Source organism: Mauremys reevesii, linkage group 19 (genome assembly GCF_016161935.1).
Source record: "Mauremys reevesii isolate NIE-2019 linkage group 19, ASM1616193v1, whole genome shotgun sequence".
Lineage (NCBI taxonomy): Eukaryota > Metazoa > Chordata > Testudines > Geoemydidae > Mauremys > Mauremys reevesii.
Genome location: NC_052641.1, coordinates 10,082,859 through 10,108,281, shown reverse-complemented (window position 1 = coordinate 10,108,281; position 25,423 = coordinate 10,082,859). Strand labels below are relative to the sequence as shown.

Genomic DNA, 25,423 nt, shown 5'->3' with positions numbered 1-25,423 from the left:
TCTAAGCCCTCTCAACCCCCTGGGTCCAAGCTTGGGTGGCCAGCCTTATCTGGTGCCCATGGCACAATGCCCACACTTCTGTTTTAGCATGCTGTAGTATCTCGAGCAGAGCTAGCCTGAGTCTGTCTTGAGAGGCATGCACCCAGCTGCAGTGTAGACAATAACCGTAGACCCTAATTCAGCAAAGCATTTAAGCATGTGCCTACATTCCTTTAAAGGCTTTGGTAAGCAGGGGTTGTTTGCTTCACCGGTGCTAAAGAGAGCTAAATATTATCACAGTAATGTCCATATAAAAGTAGTCCAATGTGAAAAGATTATTTATTATTCTACAGAGCCACAACATGTGCTAGTCTCGTAACATTACAGATCAAATGCACATGTTTCTCTGCCTCTTTTCCATTCCTCAAGCCATGGGCCCAATCATTCAGTCATTTCTCAAGCAAAACACCCGGCTGAAGTCAAAGAAGAGTTTTGCTTGACTACAGCTGGCAGGATTTGGTTTGATGTTATCAGGCTTTCAAGGAGGGGGCTTTGTGCTTCCTTTTTAGTTATGTATTTTTATTATACGTAAGATTTGTTTTAAAAAATAACCCCTTCCCCTGCCCCAATGGTTTAATGGTTTCTAATAAGATAATGTCTTATTTTGTGTTAAAATATGTCTGTCTGGCTGAAAGACCAGTGTTGTCTCTGTCTAGACACTCATCACTGGTAATCCAGAGTCCATGGAAGCCAATTGGTGTCTTTCCGTAGATTTCAGTGAAGTCGACTCAGGCTCTTACTGAATCCACATACTAATGATTTCACCAACAACTGGGTTCGGATTTGATTTTTTTCTAAAACTAGCACCGGTGCAAAACACCAGCTTTAACTCTGCACCTGCCTATGAAAAAGGAACAGCTTTACGCCTGCTCTGAAAGCTAACTCCATTTTCGCAAGCCCCCCTGGTCAACCCCCCCCCACCCTAAAACACCAAACACTTATAGAAGCAAGACTGAAACATACGTCAAGCTGCAAAAATGGGACTTGCATTGTATTTAGTTTGATTTTTTGTCCAGAGTGTGAGAGGACAGGATTTTTTCACACTATGATTCCTTGAGATGAGCCATGTGACCAGGATAAAATAAATAAATAGAAAAACCCAAAACTCTGTTGGAACTAAACACAAATCAAACCTTTTCGGAGCTCCTTTAACCTGTGCATAACTGTAAACATGTGAAGAGCCCCATTCAACTTTAAGCACAGGAGTATTTTCATTGACTTCAATGGGCTATTCATGTGCTTAAATTTGGCTTGCACCCAAGCATCGCTGAATCAGTGCCTTGGATCCTCAGGTGTAGGTTGCTAAATCGAAATCTTAAGTAGGTTAGATAGATTATGGTTCAGTAGATTGCTCTCTCAGTCCGTCCAGATAGGACCAGCTATGGAACTGCAGAACATCACCTGAGCACACCCATTGTCTTGTGATCTGCAGCCTGATTCTGCAGATTCAGGATGTTTGGATGGGTCGAAATAGTATCCAAGCCAAACGCTCACCGAGGCTCGTCCCTGGCCTAGGCTGTAACATGATTTTTTAACAGGGCTTTGGAGCTGTGCTCCGGTTCTGCTTCAGCTCCAGGCAAAAACCTGCAGCTCCACTGCTCCAGAGCTGCTCTGCACTCCAGCTCCGGGCTCCGCTCCAAAGCCCTGTTTCTTAACGCAGTGCTGTAAGGGCACGTCTACACATACTGCGCTGGAGTGGTGCAGCTGCGTCACTGCAGCATATCTGGTGAAGACGCTCTATGCTGATGGGAGAAAGCTCTCCCGGCCGTCGGCATAATAAAACCACCTCTGTAAGTGGTGGCAGCTATGTGGCGGGAGCTCTCAGGTGGATATAAGCATCAGTGTGGACAGTGCTATATGGGGGTAACTTATGTCACTTGGGGCGGGAGGTATTCACCCCCCTGAGTGACATAAGTTATGCTGCCATAAACTGTAGTGCAGACCAAGCCTTACACAGAAGCTGCAGTGTAGATGGGCCCTCCGTTGCACGTCCCTGTCCCCTCTTCTCCTCCTCAAGGATTTAATAAATATGTTAAACTCACAACTGCAACTCTGCAGTCCCCAGAGAGCTGGAACATCTTCTGGCTATTGTGTTTACATTTCCTGCTAATCAGGGCAAACCAGGCTTGCAAACAAAATCTGATTAAGTAGTTTTCACCTCTGAAAAAAGGGGATTAGCTGGACCTTTGATCCTCGGATATTGATTTGCATCTCAAAGCAGGTGTGACCTCAGCTGGGGCTGCTTCTGTTCCAAGTCCCTTCCCCTGACACTCTTTCCTCTGTTTACCAGAAGGGATCAGTTCATATCCTGTCATCCAGCCTGATCCAAAGCCTATGCAGGGGTGGAAAGCCACCCACTGACTTCAATAGGTTTGGGATCGGGCCCTAACACAGCTGAAAGCCAAGCCAGTTACAAAACCACCAGAATCAATTTCCCATCCAAAGGACTAGAAAGAGGGAAAGGACACACGCCTGTCAATCCCACAAATCCCACCTTTTCCCTTGCCTCTAGGGCAACCCATAGATAGGTCACTGAGGTTGCTGTTTCTTTTTCACTTGCACCACGCACAGAGGCGCTGCCCACCCTGGGCGAAAGGGGCTCCGGACCAGACTTACCAAGGCAATTAAAGGATAGCTCCTGCTGACAAAAGAGGGAGCAGCCATCGCCATTGATCTTATTCATGTCATCACATTCTTCCCCCAGATCTCTGCAGGCAGGAGACAAAATGAGGGATCAGATGGAAAACAGCTGCATTTCTCAGACCTCTCTCAGTTTCTGTCTCAGAACCTGGAGATGCTTAATTCAGTGCTGTATGCCCTCAAAACACCTGTTCTCTCTCCTCCATCCCCCAGCTTTTACAATTCTAGGGTACAAGGTTTCCCCTTATGTTCCCTCAGAGGTAGGTGGCACTATTGCTTCTGGGCTAGGACATAAGCACTTTCCTTTATGGTTGCTGCTGATGACTCAGCAGGTGGGGGAAAGACAGCAGCTGTGGGATCAGAGGACAGCCTGGAATGGCAGGAATTCTGAAAGGGCCGGATTGTGGCTCCAGCAATGTGCCCACACGGGGGAATAAGGAGGTGCAAATGCCTTCCATGTGCTCAGATTGCAGGTAGCAGCATGGGATGGAGAGCACTTGGCAGATAGTGGATGGAATCCTGGCTCTGCTCCCACAACCCACCAGCCAGTGGCGTTAAGCCAACACAGAGGGGGAAGCAACCTGAACCACAAAAAGAACTGGCATGGGTGACTCTCTCCCCCGACAAACCCCACAGGAGCAAGTGTGGCAATGAAGAACGAGACCTTGACACAGTCTGGTTCCTGATCTGCGCTACCCCTTACTCAAGCCGTGTGGCAAAGCCAGAACTGATGTCTAAAAAATTGGCAGCGTAACCGTATGAGAAATGGTACACAAAGTACAACTGATATCTCTTTCTTTCTCTTCCCAGCTGCCCCAGGTGTATCAATGGTTTGGTTTTTTTTAATTTGAATGCATTGCCTTTAGGGCCCGATATTGCAAACTCTTGCTGCCAGGCCTAGTGCTTGATACCATAAGTAGTCCCATTGTTTTGACAGGAAGCTCTGCTTCCCATGAACAGCGTTTGCAGGACTGGACTTGTGGTTGTTGTTAATACTGCCATTAATTAATTACATTTTATTAAAGCACCTGGAGACTTTTGAGCAGGTCCCACTCACGCTATAAATTCAATACAGTAAAAATAAACTGCAATTGTTAATAATTATTTTTATTATTAGTGGCCTGTCGATCAGCAGGGAAGAAGAGGGAGGAGTTGATTGAGAACCTACAATGACTAACACTCTCCCTTGGAGCCCAAATCTGTCACCTCCAAATGCATCCCAGCTCCTGCGGCCTTCAGAGCAACCTCGCACTGAAGTTGCCCTGGAAACCTGGCCTCCCATGTGCCAGCTGTCCATCAACTGCCAGCCCACCTGGGACTTCTCACTTACTGACAGCACCGAAGATGCTGTGAACATTTCTTTTTTTGTCAGCAATTAACACTAAGAAATATCTATCTATCTATATATAAAGGTGTCAGGACAGCAGGACCTAACTAAGTTCCAATTAAATGTTATCATCTTGGTAATAATCAGAGACGTGGGTCTTTGTCTCTCTACCTCTGAGAGTCAGCCTAGGCTATGGAGACATCAGGTATCAAAGACAAAAGCTGTAATTATTATGTAGGAGAGGCAGTAATTTCCTTCTAACCCCAATCTCTGGATCAACAGAGGCAGCACTGCTGTATCTATTTGCTTACTCCGCACTTACTTTTGGATAATCCCATCTCCACAGTATCCACTTCCATGAGTATATAGAGTCATGGGGGAGGGTTCACTCTCCTCTGTCCCAGAAATAACTGCAACCTGGTACGTATACACGACGCTCTCACTCAACTCCCTACGGCACAAGAGAGGAAACAGTACGTGAGCAGCACAATACAGTCAGTAATACAGGTCAGCAAAGGGGCTGCTGAAAAGGGGCTAGGCTTCTCAGAAAACGTCCTTAATTCAATCAGGCTCCTAGAACATTCCTGAGTCACTTGAATGGGATTACATGGGACTAGTGTTCAGCAAGGCACCCTCCTTTTTGTGGGAGTAATCTGTGCCCACATGCTTCCACGTTCAATTCAAAAGCAAGCACAAATCTGAGTAGCGGCAGCTCTTAACTACAGTGCTTGACTGCAGGTACAAATCCGAGAGTGAAATAGCTTGCTCCCCAGATTTGCCCCTACAGCTGATTTAGTGGGTACAAAAATGTGGGTGCATTTTGCGGCAGTAAATGATGAAGGATAATTTTGCCTGTGCGCTGCTAACCAAGCAAGGCGCTAAATTCTTCACAAAGATCATTTGTGAGCTAACAGTTCAGGCAGCTGTAATAACGGCAGTCACTGCAGCCAAGTGAATGTGCCACTCTCTGTGAGCTTGGACCTCCCCCACTCCCACTCTCACGCACGTTCTGCTCTTGGGCACACATGCAATTCCTACTGATAGCTGAATGCACATGCCTCTGAGAGCAGAGTGCAGCCTGTGTGTATGTGTCTCTTCTCTGTGTGCACACATCTGCATGAGTAAACAAACTGAAAACACATCCAGCAAAGGAAAATTTGGCTAGACTAGAATTTCCATAGGAAAAGAATGATTTACAAAGTCCATGTTTGCTAAGCTATGGGATGGGAAATTGGTCCTAGAGTGTCATGGCAGAGGGACTGGCACTATATTAAGCATGGGGTGAGGATTATGTTTATGAGTGAATAGGCAGCAGAGGACTGGGTGTGCCTAGAAGACTGGAAAGGAAATTTCATAGGGAGGAAGGACTGAGTGTGCACAATTACGCGGTCAAGGGCTGAATGCAAGAGTTAATATAGGGAGAGTGTTATGTGTATGTCAGGGAAGAATGACGGCTGGGTTAGTTTGTCCCAGTGTGATTTGGCTTAATCCAGCCACTAGTTATAAAACGAGGTGGGAGTTTTCCCACTGCAATCTGCTACCCACATGTGGAAAATGATCTGACAACAGATGGCTCCCATCAGAGCAAGTGATTCTTACAGTCTAGCTTTAGGGATGGAGGCAGAAAGGACATTTCTCTACTGAAACACCTCCTGGACCTCTTTGCTAACTGTGGAGGACTAGGAACTATAGAACCACTCCTCAGGCACAGAAAGATTAAATAGTTTGCCTAAAGTCACAAAGGAATATGGAGGCTAAGCCAGGAACTGAGCTAGTGCCCTGAACTTAACCACAAAACCAATCTTCTTCCCTATTTCCATCACTCTGGCTTTTTCAGAAGGTGCTTCTGTGCATACTACTGCTAGCAAACTTAAGAAGCCCCCCTACCTTAATAATCCACCACAGAGAAGAAAATTCAGTCTGTCAGATATCTCTGTGGTCAAAGGCAGATTTAGCACTTCCAGCTAAAGCAAGGCTAGATCAGAGTGACCCACAGAGGATGGGAAATGGGAGAGTGGGCAGCTCCAAGTGACTCTTCCAATTGGATACAACAGGCAGACGCTGGTTACAGATGTTCCTGAGGTGGAGCAACACCTGGGCTACAAACTCAAAGACTATCTGTCTACACTATGGAGCCTGTATAGCCTCTTAGTGTAGATGCAGCGTACACCAAGAGGAGAAGTATTTCTGCCAGCGTAAGAATACCACCTCCCTGAATGACATTAGCTATGTTGACAGAAGCCCTCTTCTGTGGCATAGCTGTGTCTACACTGGGGTTTTTTGTTGGCATAACAATGTTGATGGGGTATGTTTTTTCACTCCCTGACTGACATTGCTATGTCGATATAAGTTTTTAAGTGTAGATCTGGAGTTTTAAACTCACATGACTTAGGACTTGCAGCATGAACATGCCAAATACTTTGCAATTGATGGCAACTCTCCTACTCAGTTTGGCTTACCAAGAGTGGCATTTCAGAACCTCCCACTTGGGACTTAAGTTACATTAACTCATCCATTGCTGTTTGTCACAATCCGTGTGTGGTTATTTAATGCTTTGGCATTCCTTTGGAGTGCCAAACTTGGAGAGAAACATGAGTGTTTTAAAGTGGATATACGTAGTAATATGCAAAGCCGTGGTGATAAGTCCACCTTTTCATATTGTCTGTATGTATAAATATCTTCTGTCTGTGTGTTCCATTCTATGCATCCGATGAAGTGGGCTGCAGCCCATGAAAGCTCATGCTGAAATAAATTTGTTAGTCTCTAAGGTGCCACAAGTACTCCTGTTCTTTTTGCGGATACAGACTAACACAGCTGCTACTCTGAAACCTGTCACAGAAAAACAGATAGATTAACAAAAGCATTTTCTTCCATGTATCAGGTACATTAATGAGCACTCAAGTGGATATTCAGGTTTGTGTATCTGGAGTTGTCAACAAGACACGCTTTTGGGGGGCATTGATATAAGCAAGATTTTGACCATTTATTTTTTTCATTTGCCTTCCCACCGATCCGATGGGACAGTAATAACAATAATGCACTCTTTCCACTTCTCTGTCCGTCCGTTCTGATGCATGGCTGTTTCACATGATGGTACTTAAGGAATTGAGGCTGAAGAGCATCTTTAATGTTAAGGATGCGAGCAACTGCTCTTTCAAATTTATACCTATGGTCTTTTAATGACCTTTTCCAGAACTGACTAAAGGGTATTGATCGCTCTGGCTTCCGCTCAGGGGGAGGCACTATTACTGAAAAGCATTGACTCAACTCCTCTGTTTAGAGGAGGAATTAGAATACACCATCTGAAATACCACAAGGGCTGCTTTTCCTCTCTCCAGCAGCAAGGGAGATATTTGGAGATTGAGATATAGAGGTCTTCTATTTCTTTTTCTCTTTCTATTGGGGAGGGTGGGCACTTGAGGTTTTTTTTTTTCACTTTGTCTCTCAGAAGTGACCTTGTTAGCCACGTTCCTGTGTCCGTTTCAGCCAGAGTGTTCCTATAACATTGAAAGGGCCCCATGATGCCACGGGGATGATGGGGCAGAGCTCCCTAACCATGTAGTGGCGACATAAGTAGGAGCCTACCAAATTCACAGTCCATTTTGGTCAATTTCACTGTCAAAGGATTTTATAAATTGTAAATTTCATGATTTCAGCCATTTAAATCTGAAATGTCATGGTGGTGTAATTGTAGGGGTCGTGACCCAAAAAGGAATTGTGGGCTGATCGCAAGGTTATTGTAGGGGAGGGTTGTGGCACCGCTACCCTTACTTCTGCGCTGCTGCCCACAGAGCTGGGCAGCTGGAGAGCTGTGGCTGCTGGCCGGGAGCCCGGTTTTGAAGGCAGAGCTGCCGCCAACAGCAGCACAGAAGTAAGGATGGCATGATACGGTATTGCCACCCTTCCTTCTGTACAGGTGCAGGCGGGGTGCTGCCTTCAGAGCTGGGTGCCCGGCCAACAGCCGCCGCTCTCCGACCACCCAGCTCTGAAGGCAGTGCAGAAGTAAGAGTGGCAGCACTGTGACTTCCCTAAAATAACCTTGGGACCCCCCTGCAAGTCCCTTTTGGGTCAGGATCCCCAGTTTGAGAAATGCTGGCCTCCTCTGTGAAATCTGTATAGTATAGCGTACAAGCACACAAAAGACCAGAATTCACAGGGGAAGACCAGATTTCATGGCCCATGATGTTTTTAATAGCTGTGAATTTGGTAGAGCCCTAGACATGAGGGATTGTGGATTTTTGAGTTGCAGCGCGCACTCCCCTGAATGTTTGCAGATGTGCAGGAGCTAGGGTTGCACCCTAGGCATGCCTGGGTATGTCCCTGTTAGGGTACTCAGCACCTTTGGCCAAACTAGCTGCCTCTCCTACTCTGCAAGGGAAATCAGCCCCATTCTAGATGTCTCCTGTTTGGTTACATTGAGGGAAAGCAGCTCCCTGCACCCTCTCTTCCCACTTCAAGGGCCAATGTGTTTTTAGTAGCATAAGTGATAGATAGATAGATAGATAGATAGATAGATAGATAGATAGATAGATAGATTTTTAATTATAAAGTTCCCTCTTTGTCATGAAATTGAAAATCTTCTTAGAGACCATCCCAGCTTCTGCCCCTAGAGAGCATGGAGTTCCATAAAAGTAATGAATGCTGCAAAGACGGCTAGCCAGGTGCTCCTATCATGTAAGGAGAAGGCGGAGAGCCACTGCACCCAAATGTCTTGAGTACCTGCAGCCAAATTATGGCTGCCTCCAGCAAGGGTGTGTGGGAGGGGTGAAGGAAAGCTCTGTAACCACAACACCTTAAGTGTTCCCAAGAAGGCCCAGCCTTTATTTGCTCCTAAATGGGGACTTGATCCACCAAAAGTTTGGGTCCTGCTCCCCCACAGACTTTGTTCTCTGAACAGACTCTCTCTTTCAGCCCTCCTCTCACCCCAGAATCAGCCCTTCCTTCCACATGTCCCAGCTGGAGCCTTGCTTTCCTCCAGCACCTTTGCCCTTGGTTTTCTTCCTTAGTGATGAAGCCTAGCCCAGCAAAGCAAGAAGCCAGCTGGCAGTGACCAGCTGTGGCCTTGACTTTCTCTGGCTGCTACACCTTGGACCAACTGCTCTAGGGTGGGCCAACCATGGTCACAAAGCCTGAATCCTGAGGAGCTGAAGATTCTCCACAGACATAGAACTGCCCAGTATTTTGCCATTTTGATTAGCTCTACTTTGTGGCTGTCCTGTATAATGAAAACCTGAGTCCAGGCAAGGAACCCCTTTCCCACCATTTTGAAATTTCTGCCATGTTCATATTTGTTATACCCATCCCCTACTTTGGTCCATGGTCCTGAAGTCCCCACAGTGCATGTTACACTAGTGAGTTAGCCATGTTCAGGCTGAAACAAGATCGGGGGGGGTCTCATTCCAGCTTCTAGTGGTCCAAGTGCCACAAGAATTATCACAACTGGCCACGGGAAGCCTGATCCTGACTGACTGAAACCAATGGCAGTTTTCCGCATTGGCTTCCATGGGAGTAGGTGTCTGATCACAAATTGGAATGGAGCTAGGGTGAGATTTAATGGGAGTTAGGTGCCTAGATACCCCTAAAAATCTGACCCATAGAGACTAAATTCCTCCTTTCCTTGAGGTATGTTGGCAGGAGAACTTAGATAAGTCTGCACTGCTCCTCTTGATTAATGTGATTGTTATTCATTACTTACACTACAGTAATGGCTCCAATTGGGATCCAGGTACCACTGTGCAAGGCATAGTGAGGACCCACAGGGAGAGACAGTCTATCTCCCAAAGAGCTGACCATCTAAATAGGCAAGACAGCAAGGTAATGGGAGGGAAAACAGAGGCACAGGTAGAAGTGCTCTGCCCAAGTTCATATGCTATTTCAAACCCATATTTAGGCACCAAAATAAGAGGCCTTATTTAAGTTAATGGGAGCTGAGGGAGCTCTGTAGCTCAGAGATGATGCTCTGCAGGATTGGTCCTGAGCTCAGGTCAAGAAACGAGGTTCAATAAAGTAGTAGAGAATCAACTAATCTCTTTTTCTGTGGTCAAGCATGCTCCTGGATTACTGAGAGCTGCCCCATCCTTTCTGCTTGAAGCTAGGGTCATTAGACTTTACTTCCACTGCAAGAGGAAGAGCATCTAGGAAGTGCCACTGTGGCTTTTCATGCTCCCATAGCCTAGGGTGCTTATAAAAGCTCTTCCTATAACAGATGGCCCCAGGGGAGAGGGTCACTTTAGGACATATTGATCACACCTGTTATTGACTGTACAAATAGAGCTGTTTTCCCCTCTTCTGTAAGCTCTCTCTCTCTCTCTTAAATAAAAGTGGTATGAGAGGCATGGTACAAGACAATGAAGAGAATTCCTGTCTGATTTTGAAGCTGGGAGGGAGGTGATGGAATTTTGTAAACAAAAGAAGGACGTCAAAAATCTCGAGTTCTTGCACTTGTCTATTATTTCAGCTGCCGTCAGATCTTTCGCTGTTTGAATAAGCCAAGCGACATGGCAGATGCAAGGGCCTCAAAACAAGCCTCCCGCCTGTTTCCTTGGCACAAAGTTGATTTAGAAGAAACGAACGCCAAGGAGGCTCCTGCTGAGATTCTTCTCTTTCTATGGAAGATAGGCTTGGCTCTAACGGGAGGATTGGGCTCATGTGCCGTCCTCTGGCTTTTACTGTTCACTAGGGAGAGCAAAACAAGTTAGTGGCAGGATTAAATAAACCTGACAGGCGCCTGGCTGTGCTCCCTGTGGAGTAAAGATTGGAGATGACTGGCCGGATTTTACCCTGTCCCTCTGCCTGAAATTCAAATTAAACCTGAACGGACTAAGAGTTTCACAGAGTGGCAAGGATGAATACTGGCTCTGTTTGGGCTGAGATTCACTCAGGAGTAGCCTTATTATTTATGAATTATTATTAATAAAATTATTATTACAGTAGCACCTAGCGGCCCCGGCACAGATCAGGGCCCATTCGTGCTGGGTGCTGAACAGAGACGTAGTGAAAAACAGCCCCTGCTTTGAAGAGTTTATAATTGAAATAGACAAGAGACACAAAGGTTAGGTTGGGAAACAGAGGCACCGAGATGTGAGGTGACATGCCCAAGGTCCCAGAGCAGCTCAGTGGCAAAACAAGGCGTAGAATCCTGTCTCCTGAGTCCCAACTAAGTGCCCTATCCACTAGACCACACTGCCTCTCCTGTCCCCAACCTATAATCCGCAGCATGCACTTGCTATGGCGCAGACGGGTCTCCCTAATAATTACCCTAGGGATTATGGGGTGCTGTGTTCCATAGAAAGCCAGTTTGGAAGTGAGAATAGGGAGCAGGAAGGAGAGGTGATGGGGTACAGACTGCTTCCCCACCCTAAAAACACTAAGTACTGGGGGAAGCCGAAACCATGTAAGGCATCTTTCATCCTCACTCCCAAAATGAACCAGCTTGGGGAGCAGAACAGTCACACATCCCTGCCCGACGTCTTGCGGGAACTCAGGAGGGATACACAGGCCACACAGTGCCCTCAATACAGCAAACGTATGTTGGTTGAAGAGGGTCCCAGAGTCCATGGGGCACCTCTTGGAAGAGCAGTGGGAGGACGACTAGGGGTTGTTTGCAGCCTGATCATCAGCTGATGTTTATAAACCATTCACGAACATGGGCAGATGTTTGCAAATGCGAAAGTATCCAACTGCACCGGCACTGAATCTACGTCCTGCCAAGCTCTACCAGCTACCTCATCTCCTACCAGCTTGCACAACGTGTGATGTTTATGCATCAGAGGCAGTTATTTGTGCAGAACCATATGCCGCTTCTGAAATTTAGGCAGTTGCCATTTCAAAAAAAAAAGTCCTCACTCATTCCATTCCCTGGCCTGATCGAAATTCTTAGCCACCTGGAAGGAACAGTGCAGAGAAACGAAGTCTCCTCTAACAAACTGCCTGAGCAACTTGGACCGTTTGGACTTGGAAATGTTATATCCTTGCCAGTCATACCTCCTGTCTCCAAAGAATGTGTTTCAATCTCCCCTCCCAAGGTCACACTTACACAGGCAGAGTTTGATTTGGCTGACACCTCCCCCTAGACCCCACACAAGTGGATGTACAAACAAACTGTCTCACATGGATTTTTGTCTGATCTGATAGACATTAATTAGTCTAATTGATTTGCCTTTTATTCTATTCCTGGGTGCCTTGCTCTGAACTCCAACAATCAAACTTTGGGTCCAGATCCTCAGCTGGCATAAAGTGTCATAACTCCATTGAAATCAACAGCACTCTGCCCATTTCCACCAGCTATGGATCTGGCCCTTGGATTCTAACATGTTTGACCATTTGACATAGACAGTGGTTTTCCATGCAGTATATAAGAGGTGCACATGTCCTGCTCATCAACTCAGCTGTTGGTATTAACCATAGCCGGGGGAAATAACAAGAATGCCTCAAGTTTTCATCTCAACTGAGTACTTTGTGTAGCACCTTTTGTATTACCAAGTAGTTCTAGCAACCGTGAGTCTGACTTTTCCATTGACTTCAACAGAAACTAGACCAGGTCCTCAGCCAACTTTGTTTTCTAACTCTGTCTTGGCAAGCTAGTTCTAGTACCTCGTCAATGTCAACATCTTCCCCACTTCCACAATGCTAGGGAGCCTCCACATGTCTCGTCTACAATGTCGCAGATATTAACGATAAAGCAATGATCAAATCAATTAGAAACAGATATTTGCACGTAACATGCTTTTGTATACCACTGGAAACAATGACACCCGTGAATACAAGATTAAAGATAGACAGCTATGGTACAGTTTCTACTGTCAGTTACACTGGCATAAATTAGGAGTAACTCCACTTATTTCAGTAAACTTACTCCAGATTTACACTGGTGTAACAAAAAAAATGAGTTCAATTTCCAACCTAGGTTAAAATGTCCATTCTACACTTGGTGCTCAGATCAGCACGTAGTTTCCTATAATACGTAACTGGTGCTGTTCTGAGTGGTCAAAACGCAGTAATGCGCACGTTAATATAGCAACCTAACTCTGAAAGCTGAGCCCCATGTACATTGCTAGCAGATAACTTGGACATTAAACCACTGAAACTTTTCCTTTAAATAGACCATTTTCTTCCTTCATGCAAACACACGAGGCTTTAAAGTAGCAAACATATATATGCAACTGATTAACTCCAGCAGACTTTGATATAATCGTACAAGTATTTGCCCTGGTACCAATTTAAAACACAGTAGCAAATTTAATAAAAAACAAAGTTTGCAGCCAAGGTCACCAAGATATTTCTTGTTTGTTTTTTTAAACAAACTTTTTAACACTGATGGACAATTTTTAAATTTATTGGTTAAACAAAATAAGATTTTTTTCTTTAGAAGATGACAAGCTCCTTCTGAAGCTTCTTAATGGGATTGAGTTACAAATTCCAGGATAAAGTAACTGTTAGAGGTCCGAAGTCTTAGATGGGAGTTTGTGCCCGAGAGGCAGTTTTATGGAAGTATATAGGTTAAGGGGCTCAGCACTTGTTGGTTATTAAAGAAGCGGGGGGTGGGAGGGAGGAATCTGTTTGTTTGTTTCCTGAGCACGGTTTCAGGTGATGTTCATTTAAGGTACGAGAGCCTCTCAATTAGAACAGTTCCCTATGAAGTTCTGTCTCAGCAATTTCAGAGAGAGGGTTTGTTAGGAGTTGACCCAGCACCGGTCTGGAAGCTAAAATGTATCAGGATGGATCTTCAGTTGGTATAAACCAGCTGGGGATCTGGCAAATAATCAGCTACCCAACTACAGTGCGTCAGTTTGAGATGGGAGCAAACCAACCAGGAGGCAGGTTGGAGCTCGGAAGGGCCATCATCAGCAAGTCACTGCTGAACCTTAGCTTTGATCTATAATTTTGAGATATTAAGGCCAAGATGGGTGGCCAGCATTTTATTACTCACCCCTTTAATGATGTTGACATTTCTTTCCCTTGCACAAAGCATTCCACTGACAAGACTGCTACCAGTGTTTTAACTTGATTTTGACAACTACGCTACCTGGGAAATGCCTGATTCAGACCCTATTAATTTAAATTGAGAAAGGCTCTTGGCAGAAATGATGGGGACCCTGTGATGGTCCGTAGGCTCTTCCAGGCAGGACTCAGCATATAGATGGTTCAGCTGCAGATTGGTTTTGAAGTTCAATTGGTTTTAAGATCAGTCCTGCACCTCTGAGCATGTCCCTGGGAGGAAGGTCCCTCCAGGGTTGAGGTCATTAGCAAGGTAGAGTCTTTGAATCCAGACGTGACCTCTAGGATTTCCTTTCAGCAATCCTGAGCCAAGGCCTCATTTTCAGAATTTAATACTCTAATGTTTCTGTGTAATCCTGAAGAGATGCAAAACACCCAGCGTGAGGAGACCGAGCCCTGCGAGCGGATACTCTAGGGGACTGATCCAAAGTGGAGACTGTCCATTGATTTTCTGTGGGTTTGGGATCAAGACCTGGGTGCACACAGAGGTTTTGAGATTCCTCTTTTCTCAGCTAAACCACCTCTCTGCTATCCTGAACTTTTCTTCTTAGGAGAGTGGCACCAAAAAATCACAGAGTCCTGAGCCTCTCTTTGGAGGATACTGCTTCCTAATAGCATATGTGGGTGTTCTCATGCATACAATGTATCTGCGCTTGTTGTCAGTTGTGCAGGGAGATGATGTGTCTATTCCAAAGGAATATTCTGTCAGGATTCCCTCTGTAGGGGCTCTGTGCCTTGCCTTAATCCACTTCAAATTATGACAAGTCCTATTAGGAGATCACTTGTGGTTATTTAATGGTTTAATAACCAAATGGAACCTATTTCCACTGGCCTCTCTCTACCCAGCTAAAGTCCCATCATGAGCTAACTTCTTCTATTGTCATTACATTTGCAACTGGTCATACTTAAAAACAAGCACTGTGAACCAATGATCCAGTTAATTGTATTTCGTTTCAGAGGCCAAGATTCTCAGTAATGACTAATGATTTTGGATGCCCAACTTGAGATACCCTAAAGAGGCCCGATTTTCAAAAGTGCCGAGCACTATCTCTCTGATAACCACGCCCCTATTAGATGTCTCAGGTAGCTCCCCACCCCCTCAAAAACAAAAACAACAAACAAACAAACAAACAAAACCCCCTGACTAGTCACTTTTAAAAACCTTGGCCACAATGAACAGGATCAAGCCTGAGAGGTTAATTTTGCTCAGGGTGTCATAGGCTCCTCTCTTTGTTCAGAATATGTGTAAGCCATTATATGCCTAAAAGGGTTTTCTATAGGGCCCGTTGGTGTCCTATCCAAATGTGGTACTAAGGGCAGAGCAGTACTGCAATGCCAATCTAGCTCCGTTTTCAATCCCCATTTGATTTGACTCTGAGTTCCATCTTTAACAGAACATAGGAATGTCCACACTGGGTCAGATCAATGGCCCATCTAGCCCAGTATCCTGTCTTCTAACAATGGCCAGTGCCAGAGACTTCAGAGGGAATGAACAGAACAGGGCAATTTATCAAGTGATTCATCCCCTGTTGTTCAGTCCCATATTCTGGCAGTCAAAGATTTAGGACTACCCAGAGCTTGGGTTTGCATCTCTGACCATCTTGGCTAACAGCCATTGATGGACCTATCCTCCATGAACGTATCTAATTTTGGTATTTGAATCCCACACAAAAGATATTAAAGATATAAAACTAAGTGCCCAGCAACTGATCAGGCCAATAGTTACAAAAGTAATAGAGAAAACTGGACTAGCTGATGCTGCTGATAAAAATGCAGGTAACATATTTCTGCCTCTCTTGTGGTATTCAAAGCTCAGTCCAAGTTTTTCAAAGGAGTTATTTTTAAGTTGTTGCATAACACATGCCTGTCCAATATTTCTTTCCTCAATCAAGCAAAGAAAATGCATTTGTTATTCCTGGGAGATTCCTGGGGCTTCTTGCCTTATTTAGAAACCCAAATAATAGGTACATAAAAAGGGAAACATCAGCGAACAGTAATTATCCATGAGTAACGTACAGCCTAATTCACCGCAGCTCTGAGACTGTTTCACCTGCAATAAATTATTTTGCCTAATGGGAAAGGTCCCATTTAACCTTCATATCATCTTGCAGCTAAAAACCCTGTTGCTAGGTTGCCAGTTCATATGCAACCATGGCTGGTAGTGACTGAAATCTGTCATCTTCAACTAATGCTTGCTTGGTGGCCAACAATGCTTGAGTTGGTGGTATCAGTTCATGTTCTAATGGATATCTGTCCACAACTCAATAGTGGTCCACATTCTTGGCCCCTCTATATGGCTCTGGCAGGGCACAGGGCTGCAAATCCATCTCAACGTGCCTCCTGCGGATTTTCTTTGCATAATGGCAACTCTCCATCGCCGCTCCCAGCCCCTGGAGAAGCAAGTATCTCTAGGCAGAAAATAATCATAGCCAGAGTGCTTCTGCATTCTACCTATTCTCTGTGGCTGGAATCACCTAGGAAGCACAGACAGCTATGAGCAACTCTGAAGCTCCTCTAAGGTGAGGTTTACACCAGAGCTGGAGGTGTAATTCCCCGCTGAGGCTGATGTACTCGTGCTAGCGCTGCTTGAGCTAGCATGTTAAAAATAGCCGATCAGGCTAGCCACCGAGTACATTCCCATACAAGGTCCTAGGTATGTATCCAGGCAGCTAGCCTGAACTGCTGCAGGTGCCATCGTAACTACACTGCTATTTTTGGTGGGCTAGCACATGTATTTCTACCCAGGCTGGGAATTACACTTCCTAGTTGCAGTGTAGACACACCCTAAGTTGAATCTGAGGCCAAAAAAGGTCTCAGCCCCGTGTCAGGACCAGAGTGCTGCTAAGGCATAAACCCACCTTTGCTCTCCCATTCCTGATCTGACATCAAATGCAGATCAGCCAGCACAGAGAATCTGGAGCTGTGTGTTTTGTAAAGTGCCACACGTAGCTATGGTGTTACGTAAGTAACCACAACAGCTAATAATCACAATCCATCACCAGAGCTGGTGCTAATTGGCACCTTTGTGCAGATTTAACAGAAAAAAACTGCCTGCGGAGTGGAGAATGAATGTGCCCTCTTGCTTCTCCAGATCAGGACTAGAACATTTTGGCAGGGGGTGGTACAAGGGAGACTTGCAATGCCTGTTCTGTAGGGGGCGGGAAGCAGATTTCATTCTCTTGCAAAAATAACCTGGCGTTTTTAAACCAGTAGTAAACTAGTTAAAGAAAAGAAAAGAAAAGAAAAGAATGTGGCTGCCAGCTGCCAGGTCTGATCAGCTAAATGGAGCTGTATAATCCCTACCAACAGCAGGAATATTAGCCTCTAACATTTGATTGTTGCTCTTTGAAGCAAGGACCTGGTTTACTTCTCCTGTAAAGTACCTAGCACACTATTGGAGGTTGTAAACAATAGCAACATACACTTTAGCTGTTAGTACCGTTGCACATGGGAAGGAAACGCTCTGAAAGGAATGTTAAGGAGAATAGTGGAAAGGAAAAAAAAAGTGGATTTTCTCTTTTTGGTTTCTCTCTGCCAGGCACTTGGTGTGCTGCGTGTGGGTGAGCAATGGTAGGTATTCATACCTGGCATGTGGGAACAGAATTAGTCATCCTCCCTGCCCAGTCTAAGATGTATGTCAGAGGTGTGGGGGTGAGGAAAGAATTCCCCCCAGGGCCTGGTGGCAGTGATCTTGAAGGTCTCTACTTCAGCCAGAGTCCTTTGTCTTGGACTAGCTGTCACATTCATGCTGGAGAGGAATCTGGAGCTGCCCTTGTCTCGTACACTTTCAAGTGTCCTATGACACCTCTGGAAGCAAACTTAAACCAGCCTCCAAACCTCAGAAGTTTTACGAACAATTTGTACAGTTCCCCATGCCTCGCCTCAGGCTTCTTAGCAAGAATACACAAGCAACGGATTCAGGAGTCCAGGTTTGTCAATTGCAATTTGGACCAACAACCTCTCTCTTGCTCAAGTCATTTGTATGCTGTCTTCTGAGTAGTTGTGTCACGTCCCTTTCTCCCCTCACATTATTTTCAACTGCATCATTGGCTAATGGCCTGATCCAAAGCCCATTGACCGTTGACTTCAATGAGCTTTGGATCGGGCCTTAATTGCTGAAGTCCTTACTCAGTAATTGGTTTTACTGAAACTTTTGCTTGAGGACTGAATGACAACTGACGAAGGGAGATTCCAAGACTTGGCCAAAACAGAAAAAGCTTCAAAGCACATTTGGTCAGACTCTAGGTGGTTAACAGTCTCCAGCTTGCCGCAAAATGTAACACTATAGCCACAATACAAATGATTTCGCCATCCAAAAAGGCTGAGGATGGGTGTGAGAGGCAGGATACAAAGTTAGGCTGTGATGAAGCTTGGGGGTCTGATTCTCTCCTTTGCGTCACTTCAGTTCTACACCAGTAAAGCCCCTCTGAAGACAATGGAGTTCCACCAGTGTCAAACTGGTATAGTACAGTGAAGAATCAAGGGGTTTTTTGCTACCACATACAAATCACGCTATGTCTCCACAGCCTCTTACCATTTAAAGCGAATAACAGGAGCCAAAGCCCGCATGCACCTTCTCCCCATCCTGGACACTCCCGCATAGCCAGCTACAAGCGTTACATTTGTATCTAAACCCTAACCGACTGATTGATAAAAAAATTAAACATGTTTCACGAACAACCTGCCATGTAGCTAAGGATATAGCTAAACTCTCTGTACTGCAACACGAATGGTTGGCTCAGTACCAGTTTACATCACTGCCACATACAGACATAAAGGCAGGAGCCCAGGTTTCTAGGGACACTGTGAAATCCCTATTGTATCCCCTGTGCACTCATGTTCCTATTTTATTGTGGGATCTTTGGTGAGGGTCTGAGTTTCTTCCCCATGGAGCCAAGTGCCACTGACTTCAATGGGAGTTACTCATGCCCCGTGGCGGGAGGACAGAGATCCCAGGATTTTAGTGTGTAATGGAATTCATCGGAACAATACAACCCAGCTGTGGACTCTTCAGTGACAGCTCAGTCTCTCCAGAGTTCCAGCACACACTGTACAGCTATAATACAAATGAGAACTTTGAACAGACCACCTCTGTCAGTGCAGAGGCTCTTTGTAGGCTGCCCATTGCCACCAATGCACACAGCGAGCGGGCTCTCTGATGGCTTCTCTTCTCCAACGTTTGTTCCTGATAAAAAAGGCCGCACTCATGAAAAGGGGGAGACCAGTGGAGACTGGGGCTATGAAACAGGACAAATCTTTTGTGAGTGACGGCAACACCTTGGAGAAAGCTTCCCGTCCGAGACTCTCTCGACTTAATAAACTCTCCCTAAAAATTCAAGGGTTTTTGCTCCAGAACAAATGCTGAGATCCTGATTCCACGGCAGCTCTAACTGTGTCACAGTACCCGGCCACAGCAGGGTCCAAAAGGTTTTGTGTTAACTGGTTTGACCATCTCTAATTATTTCTAGTGATCAGCCCGAATGAAAACCCCAGAGCTGAACCCCCAGGAGTACTGGGGAACTTTGCAGGCCAGGCCCCTCTCTACTTATTCCTACAGCTGGGAAGAACTCAGCGTTTTCACACGGCAGCTGGTTTGACTATTTTATTGATTTATTCCCCCCCTGTTTTTGGTTTATAGTCGGTTCATAGCGGATGAGTTTCACTTTGTTTAATGGAGTCAAGCAAACCTGGATGTTCAAAGTCATCCGAAGCGATTGAGATTTGCCCGGTTCCTCTATAATCTGCAGGGATGAAGAGGCCATTCAGATCTCAGCCCCATCCTTTTGAAACGTTCCCTGATCTCAGCCTGCTTGCGCCGAGAGCTGGGATTCTAATTCAACTTGAGAGCAGGCAGGGTTGGGATGGCTCTGTGTTCCTTAATAAAAGGTTTACATTACTCTAGCTATTTTCTCTCTCCTGTAAGAGCACCTAATGCTGACGAGGCAAGAGCTATCCATTAAGACTGTCTCCCCTTTCAGCTCAGGGAGATGTTCTCTCCACCAGCAGGAAGAGGGTACGAGAAATTAATTTTCCTTTCATCACTGCCACACCTGGGGAAAAGATCTTGTTCAGAGATAACAGAACAAGCAAATATTTTCTTTAGGAAGAAAAGAGAAAACAGAGACCAAGGTCAGAGGAGGCAGGGGAAGAGACGTGCAACTTCCTCCACAATATTTTTATATACGTGTGTGGATGCCACGCTAGTCAATATGGAAACATGCAAAAACAACGAGGAGGAGTAACTGGCCTGGGGTTTACAGAGAGACAGATAGGCTGCGCTGTCAGCTGGTAGCAGGGTGCCGAGTTCCACTTATACAGAGTCAAACATGCAGGAAGAAGAGAATTTGGGCTGAGAGATATTTCAAAGCGATATTTTATGTACGTGTTTACATAGGGACATATTCTAGCTTCTCTTTCACAGGTGCCTGGGTGAGGGACCACCCGCAGCCTTCTCCTTTCTGCTTGGTGAGTAAAAAACACTCAGCACAGGCTGATGATGGAAAGCTTATCCTGCTTCAGTCTAACTCTTAACTGAGACTACAAAGGATTCTGCCATATGTTAGAAGAAAGAACCAATCCGAGGCTGCACCTACACAATCTACCGAGGGATCTATTTGGCCCTCACCACTGTAGTACGTGAGCTATTACCCACAGCCCACCCAGGAGACAGGGCAGTTCTCTTGTCCCCATGTTACAGAGAGGGAGTTGAGGCACAAAGAGCCCACGGTAAAATTGGCAAAAGGCTCTAGGTGACATAAAAGCCTAAGTCCCATTTTCAAAAGGGACTCGTGAACTTATGAGACACATTGACTTTCAGTGGCACTTAGGAGTCTGAGTCACTTTTAAAAAGAGGACTTAGGCTCCTAAGTGTCTTAGGTACTTTTGAAAGTTTTGTCCCTCATGATTTGTCCAAGGTCACAAAAGAACCTGGAGCAGAGCTGGGAGTTGAACTTCGGTGTCCTCAATCCCCGGACAGTGCCCCAATCACAAGGCAATCCGACTTCTCTCAAATCCAGGTAAGAGGACTATTGGATAGAGGTCTGAAAAATATTCAGAACAAAGTTTGATAGAAGAGAGCTTAGAATTCAAAGGTTTTTTTTCCCCCCACATTTCATTATGAACTCAGAATTGGGCCCATTTTGTGGAATTTGTGCTAAGGAATGCAGATGTTTCAAGAAAAACCAGTCCTTTTTTCCAATAAGAAAGGGCCAGTTCTCAGGCAAAGAGGCGTTTGCAGCAAAAACCATGGGAAAATTCACAATTTCCCATATTTCCAATAGGTCAATAACCTTATTTACTGTAAGTGTCAGCAACTACTGCAATTTAAAGCACCAGTCCAGGAAAATACTTTAGCGCATGCTTAATTTTAAGCATCTGAGGAGTCCCAATGATGTACATTTTTTGGTTTTAATAATTAACCTGGATTCTCATGCGCTCAGAGACAATTTGCATTCTCTCAGTTGTACAATTGGGCTGCCAGAGTGGTGGTATCTTATAATTATTGGATTGTTAATTAGTCTCTTTTATTATATTTGGAAACTTTTTAGGAAGTTGTGGTCTTCCTTGCTATTAGATATTAGTAGTAAGATTATCTTTTTTTTTAATTAGCATGTGGTTTCCTTAGCAGCTTTGTTCCTTTTATCTGATGTTACTTTTCAAAAGGGCTTCATTGCGTTGCTAAAGGTGACTGAGTAATTACCAAAGAATACTTTTATTAAACAGTTATGCTTTTTTCTTTCTGTGAACAGAGCATGAATTACTTTGAAGTTATTACACTATTGCTTTTTTTTAACTTTTGCTTAAGTTCTGCATAGTTTAAGTTCTGATTGGCCTCATAAAAGTCACATGGCAATGTTTATGTTCCCTGATTGGATAAGCATAACTCTTCTAATCAGGCTTTAGGCTAAAACCCAGTGTGAAATTCACCTATATACAGAGAACTTGCAAAAGGCACGTTTCATGTAAGTCCCATTTAAGTCTGCAAACAAAACTCAACTTCAGAAAGTGATTATAAGAAGGATGCAAATGTAGCTGAAATAAATTCATTAAAAATGTAAACAAATATATGCACCTCCCTCTCTCCCACCCGCCTGCCACCCTCAGCTTTGGGTGTTCCCAGTCAGAGCACTCCAAATGATTCCCTACCACAACACACATATTTCTTAGAAAAGATATTCTTCTGAGTGTCACCATGCTAGTCCCAAAACCCTCTCTTGGGTTCTCTCACAAAGTTCAGAACTTGGATAAGTATTTGGTAGTCTGTGCGGTAAAAAAAGATCTGAACTTCTTGTGTCTGCAAATCTAGGCTGGAAAGCCCATGAGATCAGGTTGTCTCATGTGATTCTGGTACCTCCAGTTCCAGACATATACCCTGAGAGTGCCCTCTCTTGTGGAGAGTCAGCCTTTCTAAGTATTTCAGAACCCTGCCATTCCAGTGTAATTTTATGGGGAGAGACATTTCCAAACAGTTTGTCCATCCTTCGGACTAGGGATACTTACGTGTCCACGAATCTCCTGCTGAGGTTTGAGATGACAAATGGAGAACCAGTCTGGAAGGGAGGGTCCCGAAGCACTTTGTACCGGATGGGTCTACAGTCTGCACACAGCAGGCTCCGTGGGATGGAGCTCAGCATAGCCGCATCAATCTCCAGGTGCTCATCCAGGGTGTAGATCTGGATGCCGTACACTTCCTCGCCCACCTGCTTGGCATTCAGTTTGATGGTCAGAGGGATGTCGCAGAAGACATTCTGGGGCCCCAGAGAGATGTTCTTCCCGCTGATGGTTAGAAGCTTGATGTCATTCACTGCTCCGCTGGAGTCCCAATCCGTGGAGACAAATGTCACCCAGACCGTGAGGGACTCTGGGATCAAGGGATAGCGGAACTCCAGCTCCAGATAGCAGCCCTGGGGCTCGGGACAGACTGGCGGTACTGTGTGCTGGTGGACCCCTGAGTTGGGACTCCAAGTCCTGACACTGGGTTTACAAGGTTGCTCAACATCAGGGTGACCTGAAGGAAAGGCAGAAGCAAAGAAGAGAGATAAAGGATGTTAGAGACTATGGCTTAGCACTGATTTCACAGTCTTCTGAAATACAAACCTACAGGCTAAGAGCAGAGCAGGCCACCTCCAGGCAGGGAGGTAAGCTATACATTTAGATGGAAGGATGAAAGATATCAGGACTGAGAGACTGTGGAAGGAGGTAGGAGGCTACCTAAAACTGTACATTGCATTTCAGAAAGGTTTTCTGACACAGCAATTAGGGCAAGAAATGAGCTGTTCGGTAATCTGTCCTGTCCAGCTGCTAATACAAGATTGTTCCCTACTGTACAATATGAGTTGGATTCACCAGCACATGATGGCCATGCAAAACAACCAAAAACATAGTTTAACTGGCTGGTTGAGCCAAGCTTAGGACTACCTTTTGTCACCAGAGAGGCATAAAACAGTTGGAGGTGCCAGTAAACCCGGCCCCGTATTTTCAGTCTCCAATTTCAAGTGAAGGTTGCTACCACTGTGACTATTCCATAGTCTGAAAGAGCTCACAGTGGCAGATGATTCTTTCCAACAATCAGCCTCAAGTCTCGTTACTTTAATTTCACCCCACTGCTGCTAACTATACCCTCTTGTGGCATTTTATTATATATTAGGAACAAAAAGAACCCTTACAATGCTATTGGTCCATAAGTGGATGGAAATGGAAGAATTATCAACAACACCGAAAATGTGAAAATGTTCAATACATTTATTCCATGTTTGGGGGGAGGGGAATGAACAGATGATGAGGATAATGTTCTGTCCATTCCACTAGTATCTCAGGAGGATGTTAAACAATAGCTACTAAAGTTAGATATTTTTAAATCAGCAGATTCAGATAACTTACATCCAAGAGTTTTAAAAGAGTTGGCTGCAGAGCTTACTGGACTGTTAATGTTGATTTTCAATAAGTTTTGGAACACTAGGAAAATTCTGGAAGCCTGGAAGGAAGATAATGTTGTGCCAATATTTTAAAACAGTAAATGGGATGATCCGAGTAGTTATGGGCCTGTCCGTATGACATCAAGCTGGGACAAGATAATGGAGTGGCTCATATGGGACTTGATTAAAGAATTAAAAGAGCGTAATATAATTAATGTTGATCAATGTGGGTGTATGGAAAGTAGATCCTGTCAAACTAATTTGATTTTTTATAAGATTACAAGTTTTGTTGATAAAGGTAATAATGTTGCTGTAATAGACATAGATTTTTATAAGGCATTTGACTTGGTGCAGCATGACATTTTGGTTAAAAAACTAGAATGATATAAAATGAACCTGGCACGCATTAAATGTATTTAAAACTGGCTAACTGATAGATCTCTAAAAATAACTGTAAACAGGAAATCGTCATCAACAAGGAATGTTTCTAGTGGCGTCCTGCAAGATTCTGTTGTTGGTTCTACATTCTTTAAAAAATTTTATTAATACGAAGTAAACAAAAAAAATCAATCACTGATACATTTTGCAGATGACACAAAAATTGGGAGAGTGGTAAATAATATAAAGGACAGGTCACTGATACAGACCAATTTGGATTTCTGGGTAAACTAGATGCATTCAAACAATATGTATTTTAATATGGCTAAATCTAAATGTATATATCTAGGAACAAAGAAAGTAGTTCATACTTAGAGGATGCGGGGCGAGGGGGGGAGGGTGGAACTCTATCCTGGAATGCAGTGACTCTGAAAAGGATTTGACAGTTTTGGTGGATAACCAGCTGAACATGAGCTCCCAGTCCGACACTGGATAAAAGGGCTAATGGGATCCTTGGATGCATAAACAGGGGAATCTTGAGTAGAAGAGAGGTGATTTCCCTCTCTGTTTGGCACTGGTCTGACCACGGCTGGAACAGTGTGTCTATTTCTGGTATCTTCAATTCAAAAAGAATGTTGAAAACTAGAGAGGACTCAGAGAAGAGCCAGGAATATGATTAAAAGATTAGAAAACCAGGCTTGTAATGACAGACTCAAGAGGCTCAATCTGTTTAGTTTAACAAAGAGAAGGTTAAGGGGTGACTTGATTACAGCCTATAAGCACCTACATGGGGAATACATATTCAATATAGGGCTCTTCAGTCTAGCAGAAAACGCTATAACATGATCCAGTGGCTGGAAGCTGAAGTTGGACAAATTCAGACTGGAAATAAGGCATAATTTTTTAACAGTGAGAGTGATGGGGAAGTTCTCTGGCCTGTGTTAGACAGAAGGTCAGACTAGATGATCATAATGGTGCCTTCTGGCCTAGGAATCTATGAATCACTTTCAAATAATCCATTTCTCTCCAAAGGACACAAAGGAAAAAATTAAGTGCATTTGATAACTCTGAAGGGCAGCTACATTGTGCGGTTAAGAGGTTGAAATGTTCACAGAGGCTCTTTGGGTGA

General features: G+C 44.6%; 1 protein-coding gene across 2 annotated transcripts in view; it reads right to left on the bottom strand.

The window, feature by feature from the left end:
- The window catches only part of PAPPA (pappalysin 1), a 452,227-nt gene that overhangs the window by 104,751 nt on the left and 322,053 nt on the right, over positions 1–25,423 (bottom strand). For both annotated transcript variants that reach the window (XM_039506691.1, XM_039506690.1), the window contains 3 exons: positions 22,502–23,009; positions 4,329–4,457; positions 2,656–2,747 (listed from right to left, as the gene is read on the bottom strand). In XM_039506691.1, coding sequence (XP_039362625.1) covers positions 2,656–2,747; positions 4,329–4,457; positions 22,502–23,009 — 729 coding nt within the window. The remainder of the gene's footprint in view (positions 1–2,655; positions 2,748–4,328; positions 4,458–22,501; positions 23,010–25,423) is intronic.